The sequence below is a fragment of the Saccopteryx bilineata genome, chromosome 7 (genome assembly GCF_036850765.1).
Source record: "Saccopteryx bilineata isolate mSacBil1 chromosome 7, mSacBil1_pri_phased_curated, whole genome shotgun sequence".
In the NCBI taxonomy this organism is placed as follows: domain Eukaryota; kingdom Metazoa; phylum Chordata; class Mammalia; order Chiroptera; family Emballonuridae; genus Saccopteryx; species Saccopteryx bilineata.
The window spans coordinates 61081522-61098080 of record NC_089496.1 but is presented as its reverse complement, the minus strand read 5'-3'; the positions used below and the strand labels follow the sequence as shown (position 1 = coordinate 61098080).

Sequence of the window (16559 nt, the reverse complement as noted above, 5' to 3'; positions counted from 1 at the left end):
TCTTTTAACCTTAGTTCCTTTATTTACTTTTTGCCTTTTTTACACAAATTCACCCTATTGACCCATCGGGCTTCCCTGGCCTGGGTGTGCACACTCTTGCTGCACTCGGCGCACCTTTCTGCACGTTTGCTTGGACTCAGAGGCCCAGGAAACCGGGCCCTTGGCGAGACTGTTGCCATGCATTCTTGCACAAGTTAACTTGTCCCTCAGAAGACTAGACCTAATGCTGCATGCTTGGTGGGTGTGGTTTTCAGTGTGGGGCAGGGTGACAGCTCTGTCTGGCCGTGGTGGGAGCGTGGAAACCCACCCCGAGGAGAGCGCTCAGGGAGCGGGCTGGGCAGGAGTGTCCCTGGCTGCCCCGGGCGGGGGACGTCCTCCGTGGGGGAGCGGGCTGGGCAGGAGTGTCCCTGGCTGCCCCGGGCGGGGGACGTCCTCCGTGGGGGAGCGGGCTGGGCAGGAGTGTCCCTGGCTGCCCCGGGCGGGGGACGTCCTCCATGGAGGAACGGGCAGTTGGTGTGCGGTTACTGTCCTGACAGACACCACCTCGGTCTCACCTTCTGTGTGGTGTGCCTGGCGAGAGGTGTCACACTGCTTTGTGCTCACCTGTCCTCAAGGTGCGGAAGGACTCCGGGTGGAGTTTGACCGGCAGTGCTCCACGGAGAGGCGCCACGACCCACTCACCGTCATGGACGGTGTCAACAGGATCGTCTCCGTGCGCTCAGGTGGGAAGGGAGGCGGAGCAGGGTGCCTTCTGGAGCAACCGTCGCATTACTAGCAGAGAGCACCGCTGCTTTCCTGTGGGACCCTGGGGAGGGCCGTGAGCGGCTCCCCTGCCTAGTGCAGCGGGTCTCACCAGCCTCGCCGTGGCCTGTGCTAGCTGCCCTCGTGTCCCAGGGGTAACCTGTGTGCTTAGGCCTTTGCACACGCACACATTCTGTGAGGGAGGTGGGCTCCTTCTCCTGTGGCCTGGGTGATGGCCGTCGTATCACACCCTCCTGGGACACCGCCCTGGGGCCCCCAATGTGCTGTGGGCTGTGTGGGCGTTGCATAGTGCGTGGTGGTTGTATTTACCCAGGGCGCCCCCCTGCTTCAGTTTCCCCAGCACCTGGGGCAGTGTGCTGAGCAGCAGCACCAGTAGCGGTGCCTCATCTGCAGTGTGGGGACAGCGTGGGGCAGTGTGCTGAGCGGCAGCACCAGTAGCGGTGCCTCATCTGCAGTGTGGGGACAGCGTGGGGCAGTGTGCTGAGCGGCAGCACCGGTAGCGGTGCCTCATCTGCAGTGTGTGGACAGCCTGGGGCAGTGTGCTGAGCAGCAGCACCAGTAGCGGTGCCTCATCTGCAGTGTGTGGACAGCGTGGGGCAGTGTGCTGAGCGGCAGCACCGGTAGCGGTGCCTCATCTGCAGTCTGTGGACAGCGTGGGGCAGTGTGCTGAGCGGCAGCACCAGTAGCGGTGCCTCATCTGCAGTGTGTGGACAGCGTGGGGCAGTGTGCTGAGCGGCAGCACCGGTAGCGGTGCCTCATCTGCAGTGTGGGGACAGCGTGGGGCAGTGTGCTGAGCGGCAGCACCGGTAGCGGTGCCTCATCTGCAGTCTGTGGACAGCGTGGGGCAGTGTGCTGAGCGGCAGCACCGGTAGCGGTGCCTCATCTGCAGTCTGGGGACAGCGTGGGGCAGTGTGCTGAGCGGCAGCACCGGTAGCGGTGCCTCATCTGCAGTCTGTGGACAGCCTGGGGCAGTGTGCTGAGCGGCAGCACCAGTAGCGTGTGCCTCATCTGCAGTGTGGGGACAGCCTGGGGCAGTGTGCTGAGCGGCAGCACCAGTAGCGGTGCCTCATCTGCAGTGTGTGGACAGAGTGGGGAGCTCAGGTGGGAGGAGCCAGCGTCCTCCAGAAACTGAGAGGCTCTGCTCTGTGTCTGAACAAGCTGGTGTGGATGGGGTGAGGGAGGGGCCTCACCCCAGGTATGTGTCCTCCGCCAGGCCGCGAGTGGTCCGACTGGTCCAGTGAGCTGCGCATCCCGGGGGACGAGCTCAAGTGGAAGTTCATCAGCGACGGGTCCGTGAACGGCTGGGGCTGGCGCTTCACGGTCTACCCCATCATGCCAGCCGCAGGTGAGGGGCCTGCAGCACCCAGGGCTCGGTGGCCCTCCATGCAGTGCTGGCAGTCTGCCTCCTCCTGCTGCGTAAGGAGCCGGCTCTGCTTGGGCTCCACTGCGCCAAGGGTCAGGTCTGCAGAGAGCCCTCAGCCATCCAGTGTCCTGAGCGCTCCAGCCTCAGCAGTGGGCAAGCAGCTGTTGCTGGTTGTGGGTTTTAAGTTGTTTGGTTTATAGATAAAGTATAAGAGTTGGATGCAGTCATGTGTTGTAGGTGGGTGGGTCAGTGGGTCCTCACCATGGCCTCTGGGTGGACAAGACCACTCCTTATTGGTCAGGTGAGGAGTCCTCATCCCTTGGCCTGTCCAGCATGGGACAGTCATGCCGCTCACTCCTTAGGCCCTAAAGACCTCCTTTCCGATCGCTGCGTGCTCTCCTGTCCCTCCATGGACCTGGTGACGTGTCTGCTGGACTTCCGACTCAACCTGGCCTCGAACAGGAGCATCGTCCCGCGTCTGGCCGCGTCGCTGGCTGCGTGCGCACAGCTGAGTGCCTTAGGTGAGCATGCCCCATGGCCCCGCGTGCTGTGCCCGACAGGGAGCGGCGGCTGACGTCTGTGCGCCCCCCTCAGCCGCCAGTCACCGGATGTGGGCCCTGCAGAGGCTGCGGAGGCTGCTGACCACGGAGTTTGGACAGTCGATCAACATTGGCCGGCTGCTGGGGGACAGCGACGGGGAGGCCAGGACTGTGGTACGGGGGCTGCTGGGCCCTCAGGGGGCGGCAGGAGGTCCCATCCTCGTTCTTGGGAGGGAGGGTCCTGCGGGAGAGTGAGAGGCACAGGCACGGGAGACCCCTCGTGCTGCACAGGGATTGGGTGCAGCTGGGCTCTGTATTTGAAAACGGTGTCTTGAGATTGTGAGCGGGGTTTCGTTTGTTGAACTTCACGACGAGTCTTCGTGTCCCGGGCGTGGTAGCTTGTGTGAAAAGAACGTGCTATCCTGAGTGTGCAGGAGATGGCGCTGGCTGGCGGGTGGGCTCCGTGGGGGCCGCTCCACTGAAACCAGACCCCCCGAGGAGCTCCAGTCCCGGGTTCTCATGTCTGTCGTCTTTTTAGGTTGTCTATTCTCACTGGAAGATATTGTCACTCGTTTTTAGGGAAAATAATACAAATATAACAAAGCACTTGACTCCTAGAAAAAAAGCCTCGGTCTCCCTGCATGGAACCGGGCGCTAGGTGCACTGTGTCCTCACAGAGCTTCACGGGCAGCGCCCTGGCCGCGCTGGTGAAGGGCCTCCCGGAGGCACTGGAGCGGCAGTTCGAGTACGAAGACCCCGTGGTGCGGGGCGGCAAGCAGCTGCTGCACAGCCCTTTCTTCAAGGTAGCGTGGGATGGGGCCAGGTGGGGTCGGGGCTGTTTCACAGCGCCCTGCCAGGCTCGTGAGGACGGGGTGGCATTGCTGCGGTTGAATGTGGGATGTCCCAGCAGTGACCGGGGTCCGAGCCCCGTAGTTGGATTGTCAGTGTGCTCTGCGAGGCGCTGACCTGGGCACGGGTGTCGTGGCGGCTCTCCGTCCTGAGCTGCTGTGTCGGGTGCATCGCAGGGAGCTGGGGAGGAGCCACCGTGTCATGGGCAGGGACACCCTGGCGGGCACGTAGTGTTGGTGAGGGGAGTGTTCACTGTACTTCCGAGGGTCCCTGTGTTGTTACTTTTTGCTGTCTGCAGGTCCTGGTGGCTCTAGCTTGCGACTTGGAACTAGACACTCTTCCCTGCTGTGCCGAGACACACAAGTGGGCTTGGTTCCGGAGGTACTGCATGGCCTCCCGTGTGGCCGTGGCCCTGGACAAGAGAACGCCGCTGCCCCGGGTGTTTCTTGACGAGGTACACAGCTTGTTACGTTGGAAGTGCGTTCGGGTGCAGAAATGTTTCCGTGGTTCCCATGTTGCGCCAGACAGCGCCAGGGCTCTGAGACAGCGGCATGGCTCACGCCAGGGTGGCCCACAGGAAGGCATGCAGGGGAAGTGAACAAGCCGACCCGGGTCTCAGCGGAAGTGTTAGTGAACCATAGCTGGGACGGTCCTGCCAGACGTCTTCCCCACCTTAGACGTGACACAGTCACTGGACTTGCTCATGACCTGTGGAATCAGTGCTGATGTTGGTGTCCCCGAATAGTCTCCCGTGGGGGCGCCTCCTGTCTTGTACCTCAACATGACAGGCTTTGTCCTTGAGAGGTGGGTGTTGATCGTCTTGTGGTCGTGCCGTCCAGGTGGCTAAGAAGATCCGTGAGTTAATGGCTGACAGCGAGACCCTGGACGTTCTCCATGAGAGCCACGACGTCTTCAGGAGGGAGCAGGATGAGCAGCTGGTGCAGTGGATGAACAGGTTGGTGCCTGCGTCGGGGTGCGTGCGCGAAGCGGAGTCCGCCGCACTCTTCCCTCTGCTGCGCGTGCTCACTCCCTCCGCCTCCCTCTGCTGCGCGTGCTCACTCCCTCCGCCTCCCTCCGCCTCCCTCTGCTGCGCGTGCTCACTCCCTCCGCCTCTCTGCTGCGCGTGCTCACTCCCTCCGCCTCCCTCTGCTGCGCGTGCTCACTCCCTCCGCCTCCCTCTGCTGCGCGTGCTCACTCCCTCCGCCTCTCTGCTGCGCGTGCTCACTCCCTCCGCCTCTCTGCTGCGCGTGCTCACTCCCTCCGCCTCTCTGCTGCGCGTGCTCACTCCCTCCGCCTCCCTCTGCTGCGCGTGCTCACTCCCTCCGCCTCTCTGCTGCGCGTGCTCACTCCCTCCGCCTCTCTGCTGCGCGTGCTCACTCCCTCCGCCTCCCTCTGCTGCGCGTGCTCACTCCCTCCGCCTCCCTCTGCTGCGCGTGCTCACTCCCTCCGCCTCCCTCTGCTGCGCGTGCTCACTCCCTCCGCCTCTCTGCTGCGCGTGCTCACTCCCTCCGCCTCCCTCTGCTGCGCGTGCTCACTCCCTCCGCCTCCCTCTGCTGCGCGTGCTCACTCCCTCCGCCTCCCTCTGCTGCGCGTGCTCATTCCCTCTGCTTCCAGGCGGCCCGACGACTGGACCCTGTCAGCTGGCGGCAGCGGCACCATTTACGGATGGGGACATAACCACAGGGGCCAGCTCGGCGGCATCGAAGGGGCCAAGGTGAAGGTGCCCACGCCGTGTGAAGCCCTGGCCACCCTCAGACCTGTGCAGCTAATCGGCGGAGAGCAGACACTGTTTGCGGTCACCGCTGACGGGAAGGTGAGGGTGCGCTCCCGTCGCTGACGCCAACCGGGAGATGCCGGGCCGCAGCGCGGTGTGGTTCGTGGTGTGTGGGCCCATCGTGAAATCCCGTCTCAGGTTCACGCTCTGTGCGCGCTGGACGCCACTGCCCCACAGCATCCCTGCGCGACCTCAGCACATCCTGGACTTCCCCGCTTCTACTTTGAAATGTAGCTCACGTGCAGGAGTGTCTGAGGGGTTTCCATGTCAGGAATCCGTTACACATATTCCTTTTTTTTTTCTTTTCCTTTTTTTTTTTTTTTTTTTTGCTATTGTTAGGCTGTCTTAAAAAGGTAACTGCTGCTGGTGGGTGGAAATAGTTGACACTTTTATGTGAACTCGTGGCGATTCAGTCATGTTCTGTGCTCTCCCTTCCTGTGTTCCACAGTCTCCTGTGCGTTCTCTAGAGAGTGAGGTCTAGGAGGTATCGTGCTCGCACCGTCCCGGGCGCTGTGGGGAGGGGCTCCCCACTTCCCCACTCCTCCAGTGCTGACTTCCCACTCACAGCTGAGCCCTGGCAGGCTCCCCAATGGCACGGCCCCCCACAGCCGTGCGTGGGTCCCTCAGTCCCCCTTTCCCAGGGAGCAGCCGCCACTCAGACCGCCCCCTGCGCACTCAGTTCCATTTCCTGTGTCATCCCTGATGTTTTCTTCCCCAAAGGTCCCCGCAACGCGTGTGCGATGACGTGAAGCAGCATGTAACTTTTCATCGGAGGCATGTCTGACACGCGTTCCAGTAGGCACTCAGTTTTTTTTAAATGAGTGATAAAGATATTTTGTGTCCCCAAACCATTACCCACTTAGAGTAAAAGAAAAAGTGTATTCTGTTGTGTGGTTTACCTGCTGCCTCGATGAAATACTGTTTATAATTTGTGAATGCTCTTATCAAGGCTTTGCACATGGTGGATACATAAACCTTTATTTTTTCTTCTTGGTATTAATTACAGTTGGTATTCTAGACAGAAGCAGAAATGCTTCCAGGAAGGCCTTATTTATAAAATGCATTTTGTGAACTTGCTATTTCTAACAGTCATAATGCCTTCTTCCCTTGCAAGAGCACCGATAAGGCACCAGTCAAGTCTCACCCCTGCGATTTTAAAATCCCCAGCTCTGTGTCTCTGTGGTCGAGATGTCTGAGCACGGATTGGGTTCCAGACGCTAAACCTCTGGGCTCCCTGGGTGGGCTCTGACCGCCGCCCCTCTGTCTTGCCTCAGCTCTACGCCACAGGGTATGGTGCTGGTGGCCGCCTGGGAGTCGGCGGCACTGAGTCCGTGTCCACGCCGACGCTGCTTGAATCCATCCAGCACGTCTCCATCCGGAAAGTGGCCGTGAACTCGGGAGGAAAGCACTGCCTGGCCCTGTCTGCAGAAGGAGAGGTGTACTCCTGGGGCGAAGCGGAGGATGGGAAGCTGGGCCACGGCAACAGGAGGTACTTCCTGTGTGGGTGGGAAGCTGGGCCACGGCAACGGGAGGTACTTCCTGTGTGGGTGGGAAGCTGGGCCACGGCAACGGGAGGTACTTCCTGTGTGGGTGGGAAGCTGGGCCACGGCAACGGGAGGTACTTCCTGTGTGGGTGGGAAGCTGGGCCACGGTAACGGGAGGTACTTCCTGTGTGGGACCGGCGGCGTTCATGCTTGCACAGAATAGCGGTGCTTCGGTTTTCAGACCATGTTGACAGGGATCTGCTTCAATGGTGACAGCTTTGGCACAGAAATAAGTGATATGAAATGTTAAGGGTCTTCTTTAAGAAGGAGAAGGGAAAAAAGGATAAGGATAAATGTCAATAATAAAATGGCAATAAATACGTATCTATCAACAATTGAATCTAAAAAACGAACAACAGAAACACAGACCATTTTCATGCTTCCCGGATAGGAGGGCATTGGGGGCACAGATGGAAAGGTGCAGGGAGTAAGAAGTACAAATTGGCAGTTCTAGAACAGTCCCAGGGTGCTAAGTGCAGCACAGGGAGTATAGTGAGTAACACTCTAATAGCCACGTGTGGTGTCAGGTGAGTGTGACGTTCATTGAGGCAATCTCTTAGTAAGTTCTGTAATGTCTAAGCAGAGGGTGGACACCTGAAACTCATATAAGGTGTATCAGCTGTCACTGAAGAATAAAAAATTTAAAAAGCAAAAAGGTAGCTTGATCAGGCGGTGGCGCAGTGGATAGAGCATCAGGCTGGGATGCAGAGGACCCAGGTTCGAGACCCTGAGGTAGGCAGCTTGAGCGCAGGCTCATCTGGCTTGAGCGTGGGATCGTAGCCATGACCCCCATAGTTGCTGGCTTGAGCCCAAAGGTCACTGGCTTGAAGCCCAAGGTCGCTGGCTTGAGCAAGGGGTCACTCGCTCTGCTGTAGCACCCCCCCCATATCAAGGCACATATGAGAAGCAATCAATGAACAACTGAAGAGCCGCAACGAAAAATTGATGCTTCTCATCTGTCTCCCTTCTTGTCTGTCCCTATCTGTTCCTCTCTCTGACACTCTGTCAAAAAAACCAAAAAACCATAAAGGCAAAAAAGATTGAAGGATGTAAATTGAGAAGTAGACATTGACTGTCAGCAGCAGACCAGAAGCTTGACATTTGAAAATGTCTAAGGATTAGGAAAATACGGTGTTGAGCTGACCTTCAGTTATGGTGGCACTGTTTCACAGCCCGTGTGACCGTCCCCGTGTCATCGAGTCTCTGAGAGGCATCGAGGTGGCTGACATCGCTGCAGGCGGGGCCCACAGTGCCTGCGTCACCTCCGCTGGGGACCTGTACACCTGGGGCAAGGGCCGGTATGGCCGCCTGGGGCACAGCGACAGTGAGGACCAGTTAAAGCCAAAGCTGGTGAGGGGGAGCTCTGCGCCTGGGGGGCTGCTCGCCCTTGTTCAGAGGTGACCCTGGTCGCCTGGGTGTTTACCAGAGGGTTTTGCTTTCAGTGGAAATAGAAGCCATCTGGTGCGTATTCCCTGGGCTGTCTAAGCAGCATCGTGCTTGGAAGGTTTCTGTTTAGAATGGTGACTGTTACTTGGCATCTTGGGACGTGCTCTGTCTTCGAGGGGACCCAGGTAGTGAGGCAGGGCAGGGGGTGCAGCTGCCTGGTGTGTGGACCTGCCCCTCCACCACCACCAGCGACAGTGACACTGCCAGATGCGGATGAGGTGCTTTGTACGTATTCCGTATAGTTCAGGGCGACAGCGGTGTTTTCTGTTTGGTCCGATGGGGTTGTTAAATGAGCTGTTCTCTGTAAGGACTGAAAGCGGGCGCGCCCCGGCACACGGACCGCCTCCCCCGGGTGGGCCGGCCTCTGTTCCGTTGCGGTCAGGTAACCGCGCTGTCCTGTCTCTCTGAAGGTGGAGGCACTGCAGGGCCACCGCGTGGTTGACGTTGCCTGTGGCAGCGGGGACGCCCAGACCCTGTGCCTCACGGACGACGACACCGTGTGGTCTTGGGGCGACGGGGACTATGGCAAGCTCGGCCGCGGGGGCAGTGACGGCTGCAAAGTGCCCATGAAGGTATTTCTGCTCCTGCTGCCCAGGCCCCACGCAGCAAGGTCCCTGGAGCGCGGGTTTCTCCCCTTTTTACAGATAGTCTTGTGAGCGTGCGGGGAAGAGGGGGTGCAGGCCCGGAGGTCCTGCTGAGTTGTGAACGCTGTGTGCTCTCCTAGCATCTTGTGAGTCGGGTGGGAGAGTGAATCTGGGGAAGTGGTCACAGGCCCGCCCTCTGCTCCCCCGGCTCCCCTGAGAGCCCGCCCTCTGCTCCCCCGACTCCCCTGAGGACCCGCCCCCGGCTCCCCTGAGGACCCGCCCCCTGTCCCCCCCCTCCCCTGAGAGCCTGCCCCCTGCTACCCCCCCTCCCCTGAGAGCCCGCCCCCTGCTCCCCCCGGATCCCGAGAGCCCACCCCCTGCTCCCCCCCCCCATCCCCTGAGAGCCCGCCCCCTGCTCCCCTGAGAGCCCACCCCCTGCCCAGCCGTGATCTGTGGGGCCCCGGCTCCCCCGACCCCGCCACAGGTGGGCTGCAGCCTCCGCGCTGGAGTCCGTCCAGCTGCGTCTCTTCCTCCTAGATCGAGTCCCTCGCGGGCCTTGGGGTGGTGAAAGTGGAGTGCGGATCCCAGTTCTCGGTGGCCCTGACCAAGTCCGGCGCTGTGTACACGTGGTACGCGAGGCAGGTCCCGCGGGACTCAACCTGAGGTCGTGCCCACTGCCCTCCATGGGTTGGTCTGTGGCTCCACGGTGGGCGGTGCCCGTGCCAGGAGGGTGGATCAGGGCGGCCCCGGCTGGGCGAGCCCTCTGGAGCGCTGTTTCCTTGCGCGCAGGGGCAAAGGCGACTACCACAGGCTCGGCCACGGGTCAGACGACCATGTGAGGAGGCCGCGGCAGGTGCAGGGGCTGCAGGGGAAGAAGGTCACCGCCATCGCCACCGGCTCCCTGCACTGCGTGTGCTGCACAGAGGACGGTGGGTAGGCAGCCTGCGAGCTCGCCACTCTGCTTCTGCGCACGCGCAGCAGGGGGCGGGGGCCACCACCCGGACCGAGAGGGCGTCTTCCGCCCCGGCGTGCACACCCGTGAGCATGCCAGTTCTCGGCTGTGCAGAAGCAGCTCTTGGTGCAGGCCCGGGACAGGACCCTCAGAGCCCTGCACGCAGGCGGCCCCGCCGCCCCCAGGAACCGGGGTTTCAGGAGGAGCCCCACCCCTCGCTGAGAGAGGCCTCACTGGGGTCGGGGACATGGGGATGTCCGGGCAGAGGTGGAAGTCCTGGGAGCTAGGTCTCTGACGAGCTGCAGGTGCACAGCACTTCACCTGGGCAGTCACCGCTTATGCGGCCCAGGCGTTCCCTGGGACAGGACACGTGTCTGGTCCTTTCTGACGTCACCCGGGGCCTTCCCCTGCGCTGATGTGCTCGTGGCCTCACGCTGTGACAACTGTCAGCCCTGAGCGTGACTACATCCCGAATCTCGTGAGGCCTCCGGGTGACTCATCGAGCCTCAGGGTGGCCCTGGGGACCCAACACTGATTCCCTGCTCTCAGCTACGCGCTGCAGGGAGGTCACCTGTCCTCGCTCGTGTCCAACAGTGCCCATGGCTTTGGGACGGACACTGGCTCTGCCCATGACCTCACAAGTGCTGCCATCCAGGGGGCGCTCGTGGCTCCTGGCCCCGCCTCAGAGCAGTGTGCGGCTCCTGGTCGGGACCTGCCGTAGTGAGCGGGAAAGGGGCGCGGGACCCGCCGTAGTGAGCGGGAAAGGAGTGCAGGACCCAGCGTAGTGAGTGGGAAAGGGGCGCTGGACCCAGCGTAGTGAGCGGGAAAGGGGTGCGGGACCCAGCGTAGTGAGCGGGAAAGGGGTGCGGGACCCGCTGTAGTGAGCGGGAAAGGGGCGCGGGACCCAGCGTAGTGAGCGGGAAAGGGGCGCGGGACCCGCCGTAGTGAGCGGGAAAGGAGTGCAGGACCCAGTGTAGTGAGCGGGAAAGGGGTGCGGGACCCGCTGTAGTGAGCGGGAAAGGGGGCCCTGAGGAGATGCATGTTGGGAAGAATTACTGGTTCCTTTAAAAACATGGGTTTTGTTTAGAAACTTGGCTCTTGGCCTTCCGTTTAGCATACAAAGTCAGTTTGTACTCAGGACACCAACGTCTGTTTTACCGTCTTATTCTGATTGAAAACAGCTGTGTTCCATTCACTGACCAGACACTGAGGTTTTAAGATCAGAAACAGCACATTGGGCCACAGGGCTGTAAGCATCCCGGCCACGTGTGCACCTGGTCTCACCCCGCGTGGGGGTGGACAGACTATGCCCTCACCGTCCTCACGGACAGCTCCGAGCTCCCACATCTGCTGTTGCAGGTGAAGTCTACACCTGGGGTGACAATGACGAGGGTCAGCTAGGGGACGGAACCACCAACGCCATCCAGAGGCCCCGGCTGGTGGCTGCTCTGCAGGGCAAGAAGGTCAACCGCGTAGCCTGTGGCTCGGCACACACGCTGGCCTGGTCAACCAGCAAGCCGGCCAGCTCCGGGAAGCTCCCTGCACAGGTGGGTGCTGCAGGCTGGCGGGCTCGGGACGGGCACGCGGTGGCAGTCATTAGGCTCCTGTGAACCCGGTGCCATCAGGTGCTCCATGGGAAGGAACTCAGGTCCCTAACGTTCAGGCGGTGCTTGTATGAACCTTACCGTTCACGTCAGCCGGTGGTCTGTATGTGCTGATGAAACCCTTCTGAGCTGCCCGCAGCCACGCTGGCGCCCCCTGTGCCCTGTGGTCCATGCAGTGCCGAAGGTGGCCCGGGTGCTGTTGCAGCGAGGCTTTTGGGCCGACGTGGGCGTGGGAGCGCTGCCCTGTGGCCAGGAGCCGTGTTCCGGGGCCGGCCCACGCCCCGAGCCGTGGCCCTGATGCCCCGCTGTTGCAGGTGCCCATGGAGCACAACCACCTGCAGGAGATCCCCGTCATCGCCCTGCGCAACCGGCTGCTGCTGCTGCACCACCTGTCTGAGCTCTTCTGCCCCTGCATCCCCATGTTCGACCTGGAGGGCGCCCTGCACGAGACAGGGCTCGGGCCTGCCGTGGGCTTCGACACGCTGCGGGGCATCCTCATCTCCCAGGGGAAGGTACTCGGTGCGGCCGGGGCGGTGAACTTGAACCCGGCGGCAGCTCCACATGGGGGCGTCCAGGCGCGGCTCCCCACCCCCGGCAGACGCTCACGCACCGGCTGTGCCTCCTCTGTTGGGGGTGGCAGGGGGTTCAGGCACGTCCGCGACAGAGAAGCCTCGTTCTGGAGCCGTGCTTCCCCTTCGTCACCACCTTTCGCCTCCCCAGGGAGTTGTGGGGAGGCTGGTGGAACCGGGCCTCCATCCTGAGGTGCTCTCTGCCTCCCGGGCAGTGAGCTCTGGGGGGGGCTCTCATGCCCCAGGTGCGTGGAGCCTCGCTTTCCTCACCGTCTGAGGCTGCTTTCTCTCAGGGCAGGTGCCTGCGGTCCCCCCTCATTGTGTCCTTGTCCCCACCTCGCACCTGGCCTGCCCCAGGGCTCACTGCCTGCCCCTGCTCTGTGGGGCCTCGGCCAGGACAGCAGCCCTGAGGCGTGGCCAGTGGTTAGTCGTGAGTGGGCCCAGGACAGTCATCAGAGTCGGGCTGGGAAGCCTTGCAGTTCTGATCAGTCCCCAGGGCCTGGCCCCAGACCTGGGTCAGCATGGGTCCCCAACAGCCCTGCCCTGGGCCTTGGGTCCCAAGTCCTGTCACTGGAGGCCAGAGCACCTGGTGCAGGCCCGGGCATCAGGGCCGCTGTTCCCGGCTGTCTCTCAGCTCGGGAAAGAGCGTGTGCGGGTACCTGTTCTTGAGCAAGTGGCTTTGGAGTGGGTTTTAACTGTCACCACTTTCCTGTGTCAGATTCTAAATTTTGTCACATTTTAGGAGGTGGCCTTTCGAAAAGTGGTCCAAGCGACGATGGTGCGAGACCGCCAGCACGGCCCCGTGGTGGAGCTGAACCGGATCCAGGTGACAGCGGGTGGGGCTCTGCCCGCCTGTGGCTCTGTCCTGCTTGCCAGCCGTCCCCGGGGCGGGGCGGGGAAACTGGCCATGGCTGGCATTGGAGTGCAGGTGCCCCCGGCGTGGGCTCCGTGCTGAGGCTTCCGGGCGGGCGGCAGGCGCTTCCTCCAGGTTGGAGGCTCACATGCGGACGAGCAGGAGGGGAAGAGGAAGTGTTGCCCGTCTTTCTGCGACACGATGGCGGCTCCTGCTGGCGCTGGATGCCTGTGTGCTCTGCTCACCACGCTGGGTGGCCTGGGTGCCTCCCTGTCCCGTGCAGCGGGCTGTGGCATCGTCTGCTGCTCGTGTTCTCGTGTGTTGTCCCGAGTGCTCGGCCAGGCCGACACTGTGCTCCTGTCCTGGGATGCAGCCGCACGGCAGCCACCCGGGGTGTCTCCACGTAGCCCCTTGGGTCAGGTTCTGAGAAGCGGGGTCAGTCAGAGCCATCGCCTGTGGATCGTAGCAGTCCCTGTGCCCCCAGCCTCGGGGCCTCCCCGGCTGTCGTGGCTTTCTCTGCCAGCTCCTGGGCCGGCGTCACTGATGTGTCCCTTGGCAGTGACCAGAGGGCCAGGATGGGGCTGTCTGCATTCCCGCTGCCATGGTGCAACACGATGCCCGCGCCTGTGGTGCAGCGCCTCTGCGCAGGCCCAGCCCTACCTCTTGGAACAGAAGCAGAGCCACGAAGAACAGAGTCTTTGTTCTGTGCCGTTGTGGTGACACATGACTCCCGCCCTGATGCTGGGTCGTGACCAGGGGCGTGCTCAGCCTTGTCCTGGGGCATCTAAGTCAAGTACACACTCTAGTGGTTTGTTGGGGAATACGCGTGACCAGGCTGATGGAAGTGGTTCTGTCGCGGACGTCAGCGTGCTCAGTGCCGCGCCAGAGGCCAGGCAGCCGCCGTGCAGACAGACCGGCCATTGACCAGGGCTCATGCAAAAGCCGCTATTCCCACACCTTGGGGAGGCCCGCTGTGGTTTGCTCTGCACTGTGAGGTCTGAGACATAGAAGCTTGTAAGCTGAGGGCCACAGGCCACGGCATTCCTGCATCGCGTGCTCGCCACAGCCGTGGGCGGCTCCGGGCTGGGCTCTGGGTGTCCGGGCATCTGTCCTTGTCCCAGGTTGTCAGCCGTCACGCACTGGGCCTCTCTCCTTCCGTCGTCCTGCCCCAGCACAGGGGCCGGGCAGGAGCGTGGGGGGACGGTTAAGAGAACAGAGCCGTGAGGGCGGTGGGGTGTACAGGCATCTCTTCGAGGCTCCGCCTCTGTGTGCCTGGGCGTCCAAGGGGCTGCGGACGTCCACAGAAGCGGAGCCAGGCGGTCTTTCTGACCAAAGACCGGGCACAGGCTGCATTGCGGGACCCACGTGGAACAGTCCGGAAGGGCAGGACCGGCCTCTCCTGCCGGGTGTGGCTCCGGGACACACATCGGAGCTGCTGTCCTGCTGTCTGTGCTGTGTCCCGGACACTGAGCAGAGGGCGTTTCTGGAGGCGTTTCCTTGTGTGACTGGAGATTTAGCTTTGTTACAGGACCTGAAAGTTAGTGTCTGCAAACGAGTCTTCATTTTGAATCTAGTGCAGAATTATGCTGCTTGTTCCAGGAAATGAGAGTATTCAGGACAGTGAAAGCCCCTAGGTTCCTGCTGTGGGACAGGCGGTCCCCCCGTCAGGCCATGGGCACCTGTCCTGAGGTGTCACCACCGGCATCACAGCCACACTCCTCAAGGCAGCTGAGAGCGCCTCTCCGTTGACTCCATTATGCACAGAGGCCGTGTGACATCCGGAGAGTGAAGCAGGCCTGTGTCTCGTCCCCGTGTGGGACACAGCCTCTCCTTCCTGCCCTGGGGCTGCTGGGAGGTTTAGAGAATCGGCCCCATGACCGTGGAGCCAGGTGTCTGGCCTGTAGGACACTCCGTGCTGTGTGTGTTGATTGCCGACGCAGCTTCTGTCCCAGGCGTGGGTTTGGGCAGCGAGGAGGGCCGGTGCTCACTCTGCCTGAAACTCCATGTGGAGTCCGGGTGCTGAGAGTGAGCGAGGCGGCACCCCCGTGGTCACCGGGTATTTAATTTGTTGTTTGCTCTCGCTGCTGACCGAGCTCCTTGGGGGCGCCGAGGTGGCTGCGGGCTGCTGAATCCACCCTGGGCGAGGGCTGCGTCCGCTCTGGCTGGGCAGCGTAGACTAGGGTGTGAAGTGGTTGTCCTTGGAGACAAGGGACCCCAAGGGTGGGGCGGGCCCGGACAGGAAGGAGGAGGCAAGCCAGGGTTTGGGCTCAGTCTTAGGGCCATGTGCTGGACTGTGACAGCCGAGAGTCCTGGCAGGGCCGCTCCCTCGCTGGAGCCATGTGGGGAGGTGGCATCAGGCTGTGGTCACTGAGCCCCCGGTGACTGCTGCCAACACGGGGCCTGCAGCTCTCGGGTGCTCGCTGAAGGCTGAGCCTCGTGCTGCTGGGTGGTGGGGCCGCCTCGTGTCTCCGGTGTGAGGCGTGAGTGAGTGAATACACGGCGCTGAGCGGGGGCGGGAGCTCAAGGTTGGTCTTTGAGGTCCTCAGGGGCTTGGGGTGCATGTGGTGGGGACAGGAGTCGCCCTGGGGGGCGAGGGGGCTTGGCCTGGAAGCCCTCCCCTGGCGGTGGGAGGTCAGCAGGCTCGCTGGTGAAGGCGTGCACCACACCCCTGTGTGCTCTGTGCTCTCTGCATGTGCCGCACTCACAGTGGCTCCTCGGGCCCCGCAGCACAGTGCTGGTGGCAGGGAGGGGCGGCCTGTGTCCCCGGGCCAGTCAGCCGTGCGCCTCCTGCTGTGACAGCTGCCCCGTCCCTGCTCTCCACCAGGTCAAACGCTCCAGGAGCAAGGGCGGCCTCGCAGGCCCCGACGGCACCAAGTCCGTCTTCGGGCAGATGTGCGCCAAGATGAGCTCCTTCAGCCCCGACAGCCTGCTGCTCCCTCACCGCGTCTGGAAGGTCAAGTTCGTGGGTGAGCGCTGCAGGCACTGGGGCGAGTGGTGTGCAGGCGAGCGTTCTGGGCGCCCCGGGGCTGCTCCCGTGGCTGCACTGGGGCTGAGAGCCGGCTGTGCCCCCCCCAGGTGAATCTGTGGACGACTGCGGTGGTGGCTACAGCGAGTCCATAGCCGAGATCTGCGAGGAGCTGCAGAACGGGCTCACCCCCCTGCTGATCGTGACGCCCAACGGGAGGGACGAGTCCGGCGCCAACCGCGACTGCTACCTGCTCAGCCCCGCGGCCCGGGCGCCCGTGCACACCAGCATGTTCCGCTTCCTGGGTGTGCCTCGCTGGGGCGCTGTGCGGGGCGGGGCGGTGGACGTGTGTGTCTGCGGGTGGCGCTCGGGTGCCTTCAGCGCTCGGAGGGGCGAGGCGTTTCTGCGTCGTGAACGTATCTGCAGCTGTGGGCATGGCTGAGGGTCTGGTCAGCCCACCCCTTACTCTCCGCCCCCGGGGTCTGTGCCAGCAGCTCCTGCTGTTTGCTTTGCCCTCAGGAGCAGGGTGGTCTGGTGTGGCTGACCGCTGGTGGTGGGTAGAGGGGAAGAGTTAGAAACCTGGCCTTGGGAACAAAAGGAAATGTTGGTGTCAGAACGGGCAGATGCTTGAGGGTGGGGCCTGCGGGTGGGGGAGGGCTGGTTTGAAGGCCCTGGAGCCCAGTGCAGGGCCCGTCTGCAGTGTGAGCGAGGGCACGTCTGGCACTGACTCCTGTACCCGCTGTCTCTGTGCTTTG

The 16559-nt window shown here is 62.4% G+C and overlaps 1 protein-coding gene across 2 annotated transcripts in view; it reads left to right on the top strand.

The window, feature by feature from the left end:
* HERC2 (HECT and RLD domain containing E3 ubiquitin protein ligase 2) overlaps window positions 1-16559 on the top strand; it is a 124085-nt gene that overhangs the window by 103285 nt on the left and 4241 nt on the right. For both annotated transcript variants that reach the window (XM_066239227.1, XM_066239228.1), the window contains exons 71-88: window positions 615-722; window positions 1976-2107; window positions 2488-2646; window positions 2720-2838; window positions 3342-3467; window positions 3812-3967; window positions 4353-4468; window positions 5128-5326; window positions 6562-6776; window positions 8004-8181; window positions 8688-8849; window positions 9399-9490; window positions 9651-9790; window positions 11173-11360; window positions 11732-11929; window positions 12729-12812; window positions 15664-15805; window positions 15915-16109. In XM_066239227.1, coding sequence (XP_066095324.1) covers window positions 615-722; window positions 1976-2107; window positions 2488-2646; window positions 2720-2838; window positions 3342-3467; window positions 3812-3967; window positions 4353-4468; window positions 5128-5326; window positions 6562-6776; window positions 8004-8181; window positions 8688-8849; window positions 9399-9490; window positions 9651-9790; window positions 11173-11360; window positions 11732-11929; window positions 12729-12812; window positions 15664-15805; window positions 15915-16109 — 2709 coding nt within the window. The remainder of the gene's footprint in view (window positions 1-614; window positions 723-1975; window positions 2108-2487; window positions 2647-2719; window positions 2839-3341; window positions 3468-3811; window positions 3968-4352; window positions 4469-5127; window positions 5327-6561; window positions 6777-8003; window positions 8182-8687; window positions 8850-9398; window positions 9491-9650; window positions 9791-11172; window positions 11361-11731; window positions 11930-12728; window positions 12813-15663; window positions 15806-15914; window positions 16110-16559) is intronic.